Source organism: Staurois parvus, unplaced genomic scaffold (genome assembly GCF_062004578.1).
Source record: "Staurois parvus isolate SC_StPar_1 unplaced genomic scaffold, SC_StPar_1.0 ptg000494l, whole genome shotgun sequence".
NCBI classification, from domain to species: Eukaryota; Metazoa; Chordata; class Amphibia; order Anura; family Ranidae; genus Staurois; species Staurois parvus.
Genome location: NW_028318290.1, coordinates 270,076 through 289,219, shown reverse-complemented (window position 1 = coordinate 289,219; position 19,144 = coordinate 270,076). Strand labels below are relative to the sequence as shown.

At 44.4% G+C, this 19,144-nt stretch overlaps 1 protein-coding gene across 1 annotated transcript; it reads right to left on the bottom strand.

Annotated features, from left to right (window-relative positions):
* Positions 1–898: 898 nt before the first annotated feature.
* On the bottom strand, positions 899–10,810 carry LOC149452133 (uncharacterized). The gene is made up of 3 exons (XM_089689721.1): positions 10,582–10,810; positions 9,898–10,089; positions 899–1,099 (listed from the first exon to the last, which is right to left on the bottom strand). The coding sequence occupies exons 1-3, from the start codon at positions 10,744–10,746 to the stop codon at positions 899–901; spliced, it is 558 nt and encodes a 185-aa protein (XP_089545847.1). The 5' UTR covers positions 10,747–10,810.
* Positions 10,811–19,144: the final 8,334 nt, after the last annotated feature.

Here is a 19,144-nt window from a genome sequence, read left to right as displayed (position 1 = left end):
CCCTCATCATCCGCAGCTAGTGTTAGAATGTCTGGAGTAAGACGCTTATGTAGAAGAATGATTACTGCCGCTTTACCTCTCTGCGAGGGAGATCCCAATACTTGACCCACCCATAGTTTTTTGAGACATGAAAAGTCTGATTGTGTCAGATGTGTTTCTTGCAGAAATGCGATGTCCGTTTTCAATCGTTTAAGATGGCGAAGAATGGCCATACGCTTGTGGGGGGATCTTAGGCCCTTAACATTCCATGATATTATACGGGTCATGGAGGCTCGGGTATGTAAGTGTTCAGAGGTGAATTAAAAGCAATGCTACTTGGTGTCAACTCTCTTAGGGTATCGCTATATGTCCTAATCTCTCGTTGTGTTGTAGATGAAGGAGGCTCCAGAAGGTCCCCGGGTAAGCAGAAAATAGAAATAAACATAAGAAGGGAGGAAAGAGAAGGGAGAGGATGGAAAGATACACATCTCATTATGACCCAACAGGGGTCCAGCAAAAATACAATATATACAATAAACTGTCTAGGCATGAAGGACTTCACATTATTCCGCATGTTAGCTCCTATCCTCGCCCGCGTTACCGGAAGTGACAGGGTGTGCATTCTGCACCAAGAGGCTGCATGAACCAATACATAATATTAGTGGCAAGTGAATAAACCCGATGGTCGCCTGGACCATCTTTGAAGGAGGGGCAGCTCGTCCTGGCCTCAACCTCAGTATCGCAGGCAAGGAAATGCGCCAAGACGCAGCCGCAACAGTAACATGAAATGGCTAAAGGCAAACATGGCAACAAAGCCTAAGTATTTCCTAGCTTAGCCTCAAATTAGGAGCCAAACAAGGCTCAAGAGAACATTAACCTGGGGGACAAATTGTGAGCAGGTGCCTAGGTGACGGGAGCATCAGCTCTCAGGGTGGTCTTTGTTTTGCTGAGGTAAAATTGACCCGTTGGCGTTTTGGCGGTTCCTTTCTTGGGCTACGCTGGTCTCTCGGGGTGGGATCTCGTGAACGCTGTGATAGCAGAGGGCTGGCGACATCCAATAAATTATCATGTTGAAGGAATAGAAGGGCTTCCTCTGGATGTGCAAATGATTTAGGCTCTCCTGTAGGTGTGGTGAAGCGGAGTGTAGCAGGATACGCTAAGGTAAATTTGATCCCTTTTTGGAATAATATGCCGCAAATCTGTTGAAACGATTTTCTCCTACGAGATGCTTCTTGAGAATAATCTGCAATAATAATCTGAGTTGTGAAAGGAATTGAGTATGGCCGACCGGTCAGCGTAATTGAGATATTTGACTATTGTCGAACGGGGTGTGCGTCTGTCGTTGGAGGGTGCGCCCAAACGATGTGCCCGTTCAACCTGGCATGGAGTCGTGATACCTAAGGCTGCCGGTATGCGTTTAGAGCAGATATCAGACAATGAATCTGAATTGTAGGATTCTGAGAGGCCTATGACACGCAGGTTGTTCCTGTGAGAGCGGTTTTCTAGATCATCTAGTTTGTCCATTATGGTTTGTTGCGCCCGCTTTGAATGTGTGGCCCCCGCCTGTATCGCTTGGACCTCATCCTCCAGATCAGAGATGCGCTGCTCCGCTTCAGTTATGCGTTTAACATTTTCTCCCAGGTCCCTGCTCAGTTGTTCTATGCCCTGCGTAACGGCCCTGTCTACTGCCTCTGTGATGGTAGGTAGCAATAATGAGGCCACTGCCTGTGCAATTTTTTCATATTGGTCCATAGGACCACTGGTATCAGCCTGCCCTGGTGGAGAGGTGTGTGACAGTTGTGAGACCCCCCTACCTGCTCCTGGATATGCTGCAGGCTCAGTCTCCATGCCTGCCAGTCTGGCATCCGTGCTGTCGACCCTGTTGCAGCTAATGCTAATGCTGCACTGATCGTGTGCGGCGGAAATTTTGGCTGCAAGAGGGGGAGAGATGTTCCCCAGGGACCGAGCCGCGGGATCAGGGCCGGGTGCCGCCGGCCGCAGATATATATCCATCCGGGATCGGATGGGGGAGACTTAGAGGCACTCCCGTGCCAGACAGGTAGGTCCCTCGGTGCAGGGGGAGGTTATTATAAGCCGGTGTGTCCGCAGCCGTGGGATCTGTCCCCTAGCTCATGCGGCGCCGGAACCGGAAGTGGATTTTTTAAATTTAAATCAGATTTTTTTTAAATAAAAAGCTTTTTGAGAAAAATATATTACCATCCAAAGGTTATTCCATCATGAAATAAAGATTTGTTTTTTAATTATGTAGAATAAGGCTGTATATGTTTAATTTTTTTGGTAAATAAATTCCATGACTCCATTCACAATGTCACGCTCTCCAGAGGTTTCTGGTACATAAATTCCATGAATCCATTCACAATGTCACGCTCTCCAGAGGTTTCTGGTACATAAATCCCATGAATCCATTCACAATGTCACGCTCTCCAGAGGTTTCTGGTACATAAATTCCATGAATCCATTCACAATGTCACGCTCTCCAGAGGTTTCTGGTACATAAATTCCATGACTCCATTCACAATGTCACGCTCTCCAGAGGTTTCTGGTACATAAATTCCATGACTCCATTCACAATGTCACGCTCTCCAGAGGTTTCTGGTACATAAATCCCATGAATCCATTCACAATGTAACGCTCTCCAGAGGTTTCTGGTACATAAATTCCATGAATCCATTCACAATGTCACGCTCTCCAGAGGTTTCTGGTAAATAAATTCCATGACTCCATTCACAATGTCACGCTCTCCAGAGGTTTCTGGTACATAAATTCCATGACTCCATTCACAATGTCGCGCTCTCCAGAGGTTTCTGGTACATAAATTCCATGAATCCATTCACAATGTCACGCTCTCCAGAGGTTTCTGGTACATAAATTCCATGAATCCATTCACAATGTCACGCTCTCCAGAGGTTTCTGTTACATAAATTCCATGACTCCATTCACAATGTCACGCTCTCCAGAGGTTTCTGGTACATAAATTCCATGACTCCATTCACAATGTCACGCTCTCCAGAGGTTTCTGGTACATAAATCCCATGAATCCATTCACAATGTAACGCTCTCCAGAGGTTTCTGGTACATAAATTCCATGAATCCATTCACAATGTCACGCTCTCCAGAGGTTTCTGGTACATAAATTCCATGAATCCATTCACAATGTCACACTCTCCAGAGGTTTCTGGTACATAAATTCTATGAATCCATTCACAATGTCACGCTCTCCAGAGGTTTCTGTAAGATTATTGGGCAGTTTCTCTGCCTACAAGATATTATCACAGATGTTGGTTTACTTTTGCAGTTCTCAAAACTGAATTTGACTCAGCGGAGATCACACGCCTCTTCTTCACAGCAAAAATGTTATAACATGAACAGAGTTAAGAAAAAGACCTGAATCCTAACTTCTACAAACCTATGAATACAGAATCAACCTCTTCAGTGCGAAGGTGCAAGAAGTTCAGTGAATAGAATAGAAACAATATTTTTCTGATTGTTTGGAGTGGAATAGATCTGCACAAGAAGAAAGTGAAACTAAGTGCGAGGAGGAAGGGGCCGACAGTGTGAGGAGGGAGGGGCCGACAGTGCGAGGGGGAAGGGGCCGACAGTGCGAGGGGGGAGGGGCCGACAGTGCGAGGAGGGAGGGGCCGACAGTGCGAGGAGGAAGGGGCCGACAGTTCGAGGAGGAAGGGGCCGACAGTGTGAGGAGGGAGGGGCCGACAGTGTGAGGAGGGAGGGGCTGACAGTCTAAGTTTCTTAAAATATATATATTTTGTTTAGCCAAATTAGTTAACAAACATGGATGTTTAAGCGAATACCATATGCTGGAATGTTGTTGTTTCAGTTGAATAAATCTATTTACATTGTTATTATTAAGGGAATGATTATTTTTCTCCTTCCTAAGTACAACAGAAAAGTTGTCCAAATAAGAATGATGAACCTATTAAACTGGGGATAAAAAAACTAATATGAAAAGTTGTTATTCTAAAAATCTTCATCTACTTGTATATTAAAGTTATACCAGCAAGAATTAGTCTTTATGTAGAAAACTAGGATTTAAATCGTGATTTAAATCAGTTTGATTTAAATCAAATCCACCCTGATTCAAACCCATAGCCCGTCTTGAAAACGGGATGCTGCATATTGTGTCTATGTTCGGACTGTAATCCATATTTGTATGTACAGTGGGGATGGAAAGTTTGGGCACCCCAGCTAAAAATTTGTATTAATGTGCATAAAGAAGCCAAGGAAAGATGGAAAAATCTCCAAAAGGCATCAAATTACAGATTAGACATTCTTATAATATATCAACAAAAGTTAGATTTTATTTCCATCATTTACACTTTCAAAATAACAGAAAACAAAAAAATGGCGTCTGCAAAAGTTTGGGCACCCTGCAGAATTTATAGCATGCACTGCCCCCTTTGCCAAGCTGAGACCTGCCAGTGTCATGGATTGTTCTCAATCATCGTCTGGGAAGACCAGGTGATGTCAATCTCAAAGGTTTTAAATGCCCCGACTCATCTGACCTTGCCCCAACAATCAGCACCATGGGTTGTCTAGAAAACTGAAACTGAAAATAGTTGACGCTCACAAAGCTGGAGAAGGCTATAGGAAGATAGCAAAGCGTTTTCAGATGTCAATATCCTCTGTTCGGAATGTAATTAAGAAATGGCAGTCATCAGGAACAGTGGAAGTTAAAGCAAGATCTGGAAGACCAAGAAAAATATCAGACAGAACAGCTCGCAGGACTGGGAGAAAAACAATTCAAAACCCACGTTTGACGGCACGATCCCTCCAGAAAGATCTGGCAGACACTGGAGTTGTGGTACACTATTCCACTATAAAGAGATACTTGTACAAATATGGTCTTCATGGAAGAGTCATCAGAAGAAAACCTCTTCTACGTCCTCACCACAAAAATCATTGTTTGAACTTTGCAAATGAACATATAGACAAGCCTGATGCATTTTGGAAACAAGTTCTGTGGACCGATGAGGTTAAAATTGAACTTTTTGGTCGGAATGAGCAAAGGTACGTTTGGAGAAGAAGGGGCACAGAATTTAATGAAAAGAACCTCTGTCCAACTGTTAAGCATGGGGTTGGATCAATCATGCTTTGGGGTTGTGTTGCAGTCAGTGGCACAGGGAACATCTCACGAGTAGAAAGAAAAATGGATTCAATAAACTTTCAGCAAATTTTGGATGGTAACTTGATGCCATCTGTGAAAAAGCTGAAGTTAAAGAGAGGATGGCTTCTACAAATGGATAATGATCCTAAACACACCTCGAAATCCACGGGGGATTACATCAAGAGGCGTAAACTGAAGGTTTTGCCATGGCCTTCACAATCTCCTGACCTCAACATCATTGAAAATCTATGGATGGACCTTAAAAGAGCCGTGCGTGACAGACAGCCCAGAAATCTCAAAGAACTGGAAGACTTTTGTAAGGAAGAATGGGCAAAGATACCTCAAACAAGAATTGAAAGACTCTTGGCTGGCTACAAAAAGCGTTTACAAGCTGTGATACTTGCCAAAGGGGGCAGTACAAGATATTAACTCTGCAGGGTGCCCAAACTTTTGCAGACGCCATTTTTTTGTTTTCTGTTATTTTGAAAGTGTAAATGATGGAAATAAAATCTAACTTTTGTTGACATATTATAAGAATGTCTAATCTGTAATTTGATGCCTTTTGGAGATTTTTCCATCTTTCCTTGGCTTCTTTATGCACATTAATACACATTTTTAGCTGGGGGGCCCAAACTTTCGATCCCCACTGTACATTGATCAGCCTTAACTTTCCCAATAACATTATTTAAAAAAAAAAAAAAAACCTTAAAACTTGTATTGATGAGTAAACTCCAAAATAGAAAGTCCTTCCAACTCTTACATAAACTCAAAAATGTGTTTAATAATAATATTGCATACAATTAGAAATAAAATATTGGAATTCAGAATGTTTAGATAATGTCCAAAAATATAGTTATGTTCTTGAGAAAAAAATTGTATGTAAAATTGTTTGTGTGAATCTGTAGTCTCCTCAGCCCAGCTTCTAAAAAGTGTGCCACCAAAAAGTCTTTGTTCTGCTCTATAAAGGAGCAATTCAGCCCCCACCTTCTCCTAAAAGTTGGCTGGTTTTCCTCTCTGGTTCTTATAGTCCCACAATAATATCTGGTGACAGATGTATAGAACAAACCTTCAGTCTTCTCCCCTCCCCTAGGAGGGAGTCTGAAAATGAATCCTTGGGACCTCTAATCAAACCTTCACTGACATTCCATCAGTCAGGGGGGATGGGATGTGTTACACATATATACTACACAGATATATATATATATTCTCCCAAAAGTAATCTTAATATAAAAGTTATATCATATAGAAATATCCTAATCAAGAAATATTACAGTATAAAATGTGTATGCTTACCATGTATGAAATAGATTCTTACAATTCTCCTATTAGTGAAACTTTAGCTCCTCCCCACAGAGATGGGGGAGGGAAGCCAGCTAACCAATGCATGACTAATTACTACCACATGTTACTAGAATGTAGAGAACAAACCCAAAATATATATCCATATACATATGTATTCACATAGACTAACAATAGTCTGTTTATCTCACTTTTCCAAATCTAGAAAAATTGAAATATAATAAATCAATTATTTTATTAAGATCCAACACATTCATACATATGTTAGTAATGATATTAGGTTATGGAAGGCTTCTAACAGGAACATTTCCCTCACTCAGGACAGGAAAGTGGCTTCTTTCCCGTGTGAGACCTCTGATGTGTGTAAAGACTGGACTTCTTCAAAAAACATTTCCTGCAATCAAGACAGGAAAATGGCTTTTCAACCACATGAGACTTCTGATGTCTGACAAGTTTTGATTTTTCTGCAAAACATTTCCCACACTCCGAACAGGAATATGGCTTCTCCCCCGTGTGAGATCTCTGATGTGAGTAAAAACTGGACTTCTGTGAAAAACATTTCCCGCACTCAGGGCAGGAATACGGCTTCTCCCCTGTGTGATATCTTTGATGTGTGTTAAGACTGGACTTCTGTGAAAAACATTTCCCGCACTCAGAACAGGAATACGGCTTCTCCCCCATGTGAGATCTTTGATGTCTGTAAAGATCAGATGTCTGTGAAAAACATTTCCCACAATCAGAACAGAAATATGGCTTCTCCCCTGTGTGAGATCTCTGATGTATGTACAGATTGGACTTATCTGAAAAACATTTCCTGCACTCAGAACAGGAATATGACTTCTCCCCTGTGTGAGATTTCTGATGTTTCTGAAGACTGGACTTCACTGAAAAACATTTCCCGCATTCAGGACACGAATATGGCATTTCCCCCATGTGACATCTCTGATGTTTCTGAAGATTGGCCTTCGCTGAAAAACATACCCCGCACTCAGGACAGGAATACGGCTTTTCCCCTGTGTGAGACCTCTGATGTATGGAAAGACGGGACTTGCATGAAAAACATTTTCCGCACTCAGAACAGGAATACGGCTTCTCCACCGTGTGAGATCTCTGATGTGTGTAAAGATAGTACTTAGTTGAAAAACATTTCCCACACTCAGGACAGGAATACAGCTTCTCTCCCGTGTGAGATCTCTGATGTGCGTAAAGATAGTACTTAGTTGAAAAACATTTCCCACACTCAGGACAGGAATACGGCTTCTCCCCCGTGTGAGATCTCTGATGTGTGTGAAGAACGTATTTCTGTGAAAAACATTTCCCGCACTGAGGACAGGAATATGGCTTCTCCCCCGTGTGAGATCTCTGATGCCTATTAAGACCAAATTTATAACGGAAACATTTCCCACACTCAGGACAGGAATACAGCTTCTCTCCCGTGTGAGATCTCTGATGTGCGTAAAGATAGTACTTAGTTGAAAAACATTTCCCACACTCAGGACAGGAATACGGCTTCTCCCCCGTGTGAGATCTCTGATGTGTGTGAAGACTGTATTTCTGTGAAAAACATTTCCCGCACTCAGGACAGGAATATGGTTTCTCCCCCGTGTGAGATCTCTGATGTGCGTAAAGATAGTACTTAGTTGAAAAACATTTCCCACACTCAGGACAGGAATACGGCTTCTCCCCCGTGTGAGATCTCTGATGTGTGTGAAGACCGTATTTCTGTGAAAAACATTTCCCGCACTCAGGACAGGAATATGGCTTCTCCCCCGTGTGAGATCTCTGATGCCTATTAAGACCAAATTTATAACGGAAACATTTCCCACACTCAGTACAGGAGAACCTCTTCCCTGTTTTAAGGCCGGCCCGGTCCCGCACAGTCTGAGGTTCCTCAGGATACAAGGAATCCGATGGTCCATCTACACTGGGTGGTGCCGGATGGACATTGGAGGGAGCCGGGTTTTCTCCTGGACTATACTGTGTGATGTCCTCATCTTCTACTTTCCAGTCTGGAGACAAAGTGAGACAATCCTCGGAGGTTTTCCTCATCTCCCGGCCATGGACTAAAATACAAAGAGGATTACTAGACAGGAGCTGATTGGTTCCCCCAAACCAGGACTCCACCCACATCAGGCAGCTTGGTCTCTGAGGATCTTACAATTCCACCCTCAAGGGAACTAGGAAATGGCTCCTCTGATCTCCTACCAGGTCATTTCCTTATTCATGGACCTTAGTCAGAGAGTGAGGAAACAACCAGAACTGTCTTTTATAGGAGGGACAGTGATGAGGGGATTATAGGACGAGGGTCCCAACCCCCTCTATCACTCATCACCATCTTCCCAGCACAAGAAGAACTGCACTTCCTTATTTAGTCCATGATTTAGTCATGAAGAACAGCGGGGCTGAGCCCCACCAGAGGTCAGAGAGTGAGGATGGGGGGAGAACAACCAAGATGAAGACTGGACTGATCCTGAAGACCACCATCATTGGGGAATTGACTCCTCCCTCATTATCACTTTCTGTTTAAGGGTCCAAAGTTGGAGGATGTTATCACATTATTATCACCATGTAAAAGTCTGTGCTCCAATCACATCATCCGATATAAAATGTCCAGCTGGGAAGAAATGGGGGAACAAAAGAGAATCCATATTATGTGTATATATAGCAGTGGGGGGAGGGGGAGAGCAGAAGTCAGGAGTGTGGAATGTGCAACATAGAGTATATAGTGCAGGGGTCAGAAGAATGTAATGTACAACATAGAGTATATAGTGCAGGGGTCAGGAGTATGTAATGTACAACATAGAGTATATAGTGCAGGGGTCAGGAGTATGTAATGTACAACACAGAGTATATAGTGCAGGGGTCAGGAGTATGTAATGTACAACATGGAGTATATAGTGCAGGGGTCAGGAGTATGTAATGTACAACAGAGTATATAGTGCAGGGGTCAGGAGTATGTAATGTACAACAGAGTATATAGTGCAGGGGTCAGGAGTATGTAATGTACAACAGAGTATATAGTGCAGGGGTCAGGAGTATGGAATGTACAAAATAAATTATACAGTGTAAAGGTCAGGCCTCATAATATTGGTATTCAGCAAGCAGTGGTGCCTAGATGTCCACATGAGACAAGCTGCAGAGGTCCAATACCACTGTCTCCCATCTCCTGAGACCCAATCCATTGTTTCTATGTGTTTATCAGATGATGGGGGATCTAGGTGGATCCTCCGTACTGCTCTCTCCTTTACAATAAAGTCTCCTCTTACCCGGTGATGTGAGGGGCGGCTGATTGTCCATCATGACGTCCTTGTAGAGATCCTTGTGTCCTTCTAAATACTCCCACTCCTCCATGGAGAAATAGACAGTGACACCCTGACACCTTATAGGAACCTGACACACACAATGATACAGTCACCATCCAGACACATCCCTTGTCTGTTACTGGAGAATGTCCCAGAATTCCCGGCACCGCTCACCTCTCCTGTCAGCAGCTCCATCATCTTCTTGGTGACTTCTAGAATCTTCTGTGTCTTCTGTCTTGTAGGGATCAGGGATGGAGGTGGGGGGATGGTGATGGGATTCTGGATTCTCGAGGATCTTGTGGTCATACGATGAGATCTCCTTCTGGTGTCATTGTCGGTAGATTTCTTCATGACTCCTGTACAGTTCTGTGTAATACAAAGATAAATCTCACTCTCCCATAATCCCTCACTTCTATGGTCAGCTCTAGATTTATTCTCCAGGGATTGGCCACAATGTGCCGACTCAGCAAAGGACAGACATCTCCATCCAATGATATGATGACAATGGGGTCAGATTTATAGCTCCTTCTAGAAGTCATATAATAGAGTCACTAATGGTTTACTAGTAAGGCTCACTGACCCACCAGGAAATGTCACCCATGGATTTAGTGGTCAGTGGGCGTGGCATGCTGGTAATCATGGGTCTCTCTGATTGGACGAAAGCTGAGATTGTTCTCTTCTATAACCAATGCCGCCATCTTGTGCTATAACCAAATCTCATAGAGTCCGGACACTTTATGTATTCATAGTACTTGTGTGGATGTCGTTATTGATTACAGAACATCAGAAGACTTCAAGTGACTCTGAATCCCTCCCAGTGTACAGCCCAGTCAGATTTAACCCCTTCATTACACTCACCTCTCCAGTCAGCAGGCTGAGGATCTCCAGGGTGAGCTTCAATATCATCTCATTCCGGGGAAATTCCTTCCTTACAATCTTCACAAAACCCAAAGTCTGCTGATTGTCCATCATGACGTCCTTGTAGAGGTCCTTGTGTCCTTCTAAATACTCCCACTCCTCCATGGAGAAATAGACAGTGACACCCTGACACCTTATAGGAACCTGACACACACAATGATACAGTCACCATCCAGACACATCCCTTGTCTGTTACTGGAGAATGTCCCAGAATTCCCGGCACCGCTCACCTCTCCTGTCAGCTGATGGACCATCATGGTGGTCAGTTCCAGAATCTTCTGCTCTTTCTCCCTCTCAGGTATCAGAGAATGAGATGGAGGCACCATGGTGAGGCTCTGGGTTCTGCTCCATCCTCCTGAGATTGGCTCCCCACTAGACTTCTTCTTTACAACATAATCCTACAGATCAGGAGACAAATAAAACAATATCAACCACCTGACATCATCTAAATGTGTGCAAAAATAAAATGGTCTATTGACCAGAATAGACAAGAGTGATGTCATGTGACCTCCCAGAATCCTCCTCACCTCTCCGGTCAGGTCTGTGTTTTATTAATGGATATGAGAGTGATGTCATGTGACCTCCCAGAATCCACCTCACCTCTCCGGTCAGGTCTGTGTTTTATTAATAGAGATGAGAGTGACGTCATGTGACCTCCCAGAATCCTCCTCACCTCTCCGGTCAGGTCTGTGTTTTATTAATAGAGATAGAAGTGATGTCATGTGACCTCCCAGAATCCTCCTCACCTCTCCGGTCAGGTCTGTGTTTTATTAATAGAGATGAGATTGATGTCATGTGACCTCCCAGAATCCTCCTCACCTCTCCTGTCAGGTCTGTGTTTTATTAATAGAGATGAGAGTGATGTCATGTGACCTCCCAGAATCCTCCTCACCTCTCCGGTCAGGTCTGTGTTTTATTAATAGAGATAAGAGTGATGTCATGTGACCTCCCAGAATCCTCCTCACCTCTCCGGTCAGGTCTGTGTTTATTAATAGAGATGAGAGTGATGTCATGTGACCTCCCAGAATCCTCCTCACCTCTCTGGTCAGGTCTGTGTTTTATTAATAGAGATAAGAGTGATGTCATGTGACCTCCCAGAATCCTCCTCACCTCTCCGGTCAGCAGGTAGATGATCTCCAGGGTGAGGTTTAGTATCCTCTCAGTCATGTGACTCCGGTCCTCCTCCATCCTCATTGGTGCCATCATGTGATCTATACAGGTCTCCTTGTAGACGGATAACTTTGGGAAATGAAAGTAAGAATGATTTGGATGGTATTGGTCACACAATAATAGGATGTGGATGTGAGGGGGGAATAGGAGGGTTGCTGGACATTGAAGGACTACTCCCCCAATGGGAAGATATTTTGTTTGGACTGTTTAGTGTTTACTACAATTTTGGGGTCCGGGGACCCTTTTCTCTGTTGGGTTTGTTTGGTCTCTGAACTGGTTTTGATGAGTATTAGATCTGCAGACAAGGAATGATAAATCTGATCCTTCCTATGACTAGTTTGCTCTGAGGCAGTTCTGTGAGGTCAATGTCGGCTCATCATGCAGGGATGGTCACTTTACATCGCCGACGCCCGGGACATGTAGTTCTGGGGGCCGGACAAGTATTGTGTTTAATCTTTATCCCTGCTGAGGGCAAGCCGCAGGGCTCTCCTTTCAGGTGCCAGCCTCTGCCACCCCGTGTGTGTGATCCTCTCCTGTACCTACTATGCTTCCCCGGCTCTGCTTGCCCATCTGTGGGCCCGGGTCAGCGGGTGTCGGAGGGTAGAGGGGATGGAGGAGAGCGGACATGTTCACTCCCTTCTTGTCCTGACCCAGAAGTGACGTTATGACAGATTTCCCGACCATCGAGGACGGCAAAGAATGTAATGCGGTGCGATGTGCTCTACATTACATCCAATGGAGTACAGGGGAGACATTGGGGGTCTCAATAAAGAGAACCTGTCATCAAAAGTCACCAGAGGACTTTGTCCCCTTAAGTAAATTTTTTTTTTAATTGTAAAGAATTAAAGTTACAACCAAGTACATAACTCCTCCCTTTAAAAAATGTTGAGGTCCCCCCACCCCCACATATATGCACACCCAAACCTAAGAGCACACGCTGGAGCGCCTACACGTGATAACATTGATTGTGATACACGTTACATATCGCCGGTCACACCAGAATGAGAGGATAATTCTAGGAGCAGACCTCCTCCGTACTCTATACTGATGACCTAGAAGGGGCTATAAATGTGTCCCCTATAGATAATACCGGGACTAAAGGTTGTCACCATTTCAGCACACACAACGTAAGGTTTGACATGTTGGATATCTATTTACTCGCTGCAACCTCGGCTTTTATATTATTACAAATAAATGGGTCATTTATTGCTTTTTTGTGCCCTGAAATTAACTTAAGTGTATTTTTTACTGAAATTTGGCATTTCCTAGACTTTGTGATAATATTTTGTGACATAAAAAATTGGAACTGCCACTATTTTGTTCTCTAAAGTCTCTACTTGCAGAAAATCGATATTTTGGGGGTTTTGTGTCATCTTCAGGATAAAATAATTTTTTAAATGTGCAAAAAAGGCTCTGGGAGTGAAAGGGAGAAAGCAATCGGTTCTCATTACACTGCAAGGTCTCTACCCTCCCTGCTAGTCCCCGGGTGCGGTGCTGGAGAGAGGCGGGGGAGGGGAGGAGGAGATAAACAGCGCAATGTTACACATATTACACATTTAAGTTGCTATAAAGCCCCTTTCATTTTTTAAAGCCGAAAACATTCCTAAAAGAGCCTCAGATTTATATACATTTGTTGTAAATAGTTAATAACATCTTATTACCTCCTCTGCTGCCACTTCCACCAACGTCTCCTCTGTACTTCTTCCCGCCTCACCTCTCATCTGGAACTTCCTGTCTGTGCTTGACATCACTTCCTGTCTGTACCTGACATCACTTTCTGCCTGTGTCTGACATCACTTCCTGTCTGTGCCTGACATCACTTCCTGTCTGTACCTGACATCACTTCCTGCCTGTGTCTGACATCACTTCCTGCCTGTGTCTGACATCACTTCCTGTCTGTACCTGACATCACTTCCTGTCTGCATTCCATAGAGATTTCCTGTCTGGGTAGAAGTGAGATCCCCACCTTGTGGAGTTCAGAGGAACTGCAGCCCCGAGATCCATCCCATAATCCCCCTTCCTGTATAATATGTACCTTACAGGGATACTACGGGAGATGAAACATTACTGAATAAAGGAAGAAGAAATAAATGTAACTCTTATGTAACCAACTGTTCAACAAACATCTCTTATTACATATAGAAAAGTCTTACAAACACAGAACACAAAATACAAATGTATAGCTAATGAGAGCGATCCCGCCAAACCTGATCCTTCTGGGGGGGACAATGCAAAAATATATATCAATCCACTCATAATGACATCATCTTCTGGGAGTGTCTGCACATCCATCCATTTCACACACATTTCATTGTCTCAGCAGATCTCCTGCAGTCTATTAGTGCCCATTTCCCTCTCTATGTCTCAGCACCCATTTCCCTCTCTATGTCTCGGCGGATCTCCTGCAGCCTATTAGCTCCCATTTCCCTCTCTATATCTCAGCAGATCTCCTGCAGCCTATTAGCACCCATTTCCCTCTCTATGTCTAGGCAGATCTCCTGCAGCCTATTAGCACCCATTTCCCTCTCTATTTCTCAGCGGATCTCCTGCAGCCTATTAGCGCCCATTTCCCTTTCTACGTCTCAGCGGATCTCCTGCAGCCTATTAGCACCCATTTTGCTTTCTTTGTCTCGGCAGATCTCCTGCAGCCTATTAGCACCTACTTCCATCTCTATGTCTCAGCAGATCTCCTGCAGCCTATTAGCGCCCATTTCCCTTTCTACGTCTCAGCGGATCTCTTGCAGCCTATTAGCACCCATTTCCCTCTCTATGTCTCGGCAGATCTCCTGCAGCCTATTAGCACCCATTTCCCTCTCTATGTCTCGGCAGATCTCCTGCAGCCTATTAGCACCCATTTCCCTCTCTATGTCTCAGCAGATCTCCTGCAGCCTATTAGCACCCATTTCCATCTCTATGTCTCAGCAGATCTCCTGCAGCCTATTAGCTCCCATTTCCCTCTCTATGTCTCAGCGGATCTCCTGCAGCCTATTAGCTCCCATTTCCCTCTCTATGTCTCAGCAGATCTCCTGCAGCCTATTAGCTCCCATTTCCCTCTCTATGTCTCAGTGGATCTCCTGCAGCCTATTAGCACCCATTTCCATCTCTATGTCTCAGCAGATCTCCTGCAGCCTATTAGCTCCCATTTCCCTCTCTATGTCTCAGCGGATCTCCTGCAGCCTATTAGCTCCCATTTCCCTCTCTATGTCTCAGCAGATCTCCTGCAGCCTATTAGCACCCATTTCCCTCTCTATGTCACACATTACAACAAGCATTCACAAAGGTAAATGTAAAATAAAAGCAGAGAGGGAGAGAAGGCTGATAAAGCAGCTCATCGATGAGAGGTACATAAGAACATACAATGTCAATACAAAACAGTGACATGGCCATCAATCACAAACGATCGGAGCAGACAGATCGGTGTCATAGGTGTCCCGTGGGTCCTGAACTGCCTCCAGCGCAGGGACAGTAGCAGGGTGTAAAGCAGGTAGGTACTCCAACTTTCTCATTTCTGCTCTGACCTTCATCAGTGCCGGTAACATGGGGGACATAGAAGACAGCCAATGCATGGGAATGGTTCTCCTGGCTGCCCTCAGAATGGAGGTGGAAAGTTTCCTCGCACATTTAGAGAGACCCGAAAAGGTAGACCCAACAGAAAGTAAATGGGCTCAAAAGGGACAGGAGCCCGCAGAAGTAACCACAATGGGGTAAGGACCTCTAGCCTCAGTGGAGAGACAGGGTGACATTTCTCAAATAGGTAAGGGGCGGGGATGATGTCCCTGGCTGGCCCCGCCCCTAACCTATATAAGAACTGTCAGCTAGCCTCTTCTTCACAAGGCTGGAAGCCTCGGACGGGAGCCGAACTTTTTTTTTTCTTTTTTCGGGTCGCCGACGCCGCCATGATTGACGTTGGATCTACTTCGGGGGACATTGTTTTAATAAAGAACTTGTCAAAGACCCTGTACTGTGTTTTTTTTACACTACACTTTTTTTTTTTGTGAAGGAGTAGCGGGACCATGTACCGCAGACTCATTCACGTGGGGGGGGCCGGGATCTAGGTGCCCCCTTGTTAAAGGGGGCTTCCAGATTCTGATAAGCCCCCCACCTGCAGACCCCCACAACCACCGGCCAGGGTTGTGGGGAAGAGCCCCAAAGCACCCCCCCATGTTGAGGGCATGTGGCCTGGTATGGTTCAGGAGGGGGGGCGCTAGCTCGCCCCCCCCCTTTCCTGACCTGCCGGGCTGCATACTCGGATAAGGGTCTGGTATGGATATTGAGGGGGACCCACACTGTTTTTTTTTTTTAATTTCAGCGTGGAGTTCCCCCTTAATATCCATACCAGATCCGAAGGGCTTGGTACAGATGGGAGGGGGGACCCCCGAAGGGCTTGGTACAGATGGGAGGGGGGACCCCACGCTGTTTTTTTCATTATTTCTGCAATAAAGGAAATTATTTTACATTCAGCTGTCAGTGGGGAACCCCGCTGACAGCTGAAACATTAACACATGGCTGTCGCTCCTACAATCCCGCATGAGTTATGTTATCACCTCATGCAGCATTTTAGTAGTGAAAACCAATGCAGCGCTCATGTTTCAGATGTCGGAGGAGTTCCCCTCTGACAGTTGATGTAAAAGTATTGCAGGGAATTATAGACAATTTTTTAAAAACCCGGCATTGGGTCCCCCCTCTCATCCTTACCAAGCCCTTCGGGTCTCGTATGGATGTTAAGGGGTAACTCCACACCGAAATTAAAGAAAAAACAGCATGGGGTACCCCCCAAAATCCATAACACATACTTATCCGAGCATGCAGCCCGGCAGGTCAGGAAAGGGGGGGGGACGAGCGGGCGCCTCCCCCCCTCCTGAACCATACCAGGCCACATGCCCATACCAAATTATTCAAACATTTGTAAACAGACCAATGAACTGAAATGGTTTGGCATTTGTAACCCAAATATGACGTTCCCTGAGGCGTTGGTACACCGAGGTACGCCTGTATTAGTATTGCAGTCCTTTGTATTGGGATACATACAACCAACATACATGTGAATTGGCAACATAGCACAACATTTGTGTCACATTGGAGATATCTGGTAGTTACACTGACCTTGCCCAGGGATTTAGGATTGATTCACAGCACAGAAATACAGGCAGGATTAGTGTTCAACAGCTCTGTGGATTAGTGGTTAGCACTGCTGCCTCACAACGCTAGGGTTGTCAGTTTGAATCCCAACCATGGCAATGAATTTGCATGATCTCCGTGTGACTACCCTAACATACATGTGCTGGTGGCAGCATCTCTGCTTTCTGTCTAAATGATCCCTAGAATGTGAATTAGAATGAGGCCTTGTCTGTTCAAACACCTTCAAAGCTGCAGCTTATGTGAATGTCATACAATGGGATGAGATAAGGGCCTGGACTACTAATAGATTTGATAATGATGGTTTATACTCCACCCCCTTTTGTGAAGGATTTGTCAAGCAAAGAGCTGAGAGAGAGAGAGAGAAGAGCAAGCCAGTGAGACAAAGAAGAGTGAGCGAGAGATACATACAGAAGGGTGAGTGAGAGAGAAGAGTGAGCGAGAGATACATACTGAAGAGTGATAAAGAGAGACATACAGAAGAGTGAGTGAGAGAGAAGAGCGAGCCAGTGAGACAAAGAAGAGTGAGCGAGAGATACATACAGAAGGGTGAGTGAGAGAGAAGAGCAAGCCAGTGAGACGAAGAAGAGTGAGCGAGAGATACATACTGAAGAGTGATAAAGAGAGACATACAGAAGAGTGAGCGAGAGAGAAGAGCGAGCCAGTGAGACAAAGAAGAGTGAGCGAGAGATACATACAGAAAAGTGAGTGAGAGAGAAGAGCAAGCAAGGGAGATAAAGAAGAGTGAGCGAGAGATACATACAGAAGAGTAAGAGAGAAGAGCGAGCCAGTGAGACAAAGAAGAGTGAGCGAGAGATATATACTGAAGAGTGATAGAGAGAGAGAAAAGGCTTGGGTGGGGAATCCCCACGTCAAAATTGTTACAAATACTGGCGTGGAATTTCCCCCAAATGCATAGCAGACCCTTATCCCAGCAGGCAGGTACCGCACGCCTTCAAAGATTTATTTCCTTTGTTGATTTTCCTGCTTCGCTCACACTATATGCAATTGAAAATTGCGCTAAAAGGTTGCCAATTTTACCATTTTCTAGAAAATTTCAAACTAGTTGTGATTTCAATTGTGTGTAGCATTGCGATTTCTATTGCAGTCTAGATGTGAAATTGCTACTAAATGGCCCCTTTGAAATTGTAAGTTCAACAAACAAATGGCGTACGTTAATACACTCACATTCACATTTATTATATCCAATATCAGGTACGATGTCAATGCACAAATCGCACCTGAAATTGCACACCCTGGATGCGACTTGTCATGTGATTGGCATGGCCAGCAACTTGCCCTTTGCATGGCAAATTGCACCCAATGTTACTGGGGGCCAACACCACTGTCACATCTAATCCGATGCGGCAATTGCCCAACTTACAGTGAAGTTGCACGAGTTCACAATCCAATTGGATGTGAATGGAGCCTACAGTGGCCAATAGGGTGCGACTTGGTCTACAATTTGCAAGTCGCCTGTCATGCCAATTGCATGGCAATCTCAAACAATGTTACTGGGGGCTACCCGGTCACATTAAAGCAGATTTCTAAGTGGTGTTATTTACATGACGGTCACATCATGTGACTTACAGTGAAGTCACATGATTTCAAAGTCGGGGTACATGGTGATTTCCAGTGCAATTTGCAAGACATCCAACACCGATCTCTCAGCAAATTGCATGAAAAGTAGTGTATTCATTACTCTATTATTACTTGCGGCTCCAATCAAGTTTGAACCACAACAATATGAACGCTCCAATAGCGTGCTCATTGAGTGGGACTTGGCATGTGATTTGCACAACATGCAAGTTGTAAATCGTCTGCAAAGTCGCACCCTATTGTCTGCTATTAGAGCGACCACATGGGTGCGTTTCAAACACTGATTTCTATAGTAGTACATGTTCTACTTTAGTGGCAATTTGCATAGAGATCTGTGTCAGATGTCTTGAAAATTGCATTGAAATGGTCAACTTTACTGGAAGTCGCAGGATTTGTAAATCAGCTTTGCCCAGAGTGTAATGTTTGGTGATGTTTGATTTCTGGAGTGTTTTGCCAATTGATGGGAAATTCACCATACTAGTCAAATCGATTTGTCATTTTAAGTATTGCATACAAGATGTGGTCATGTGACTGTCTTACCTCATGCGAGAATCTGGAGGGAATTGTGACCATAGTAGCAATAAAGGTTCCAATTGGG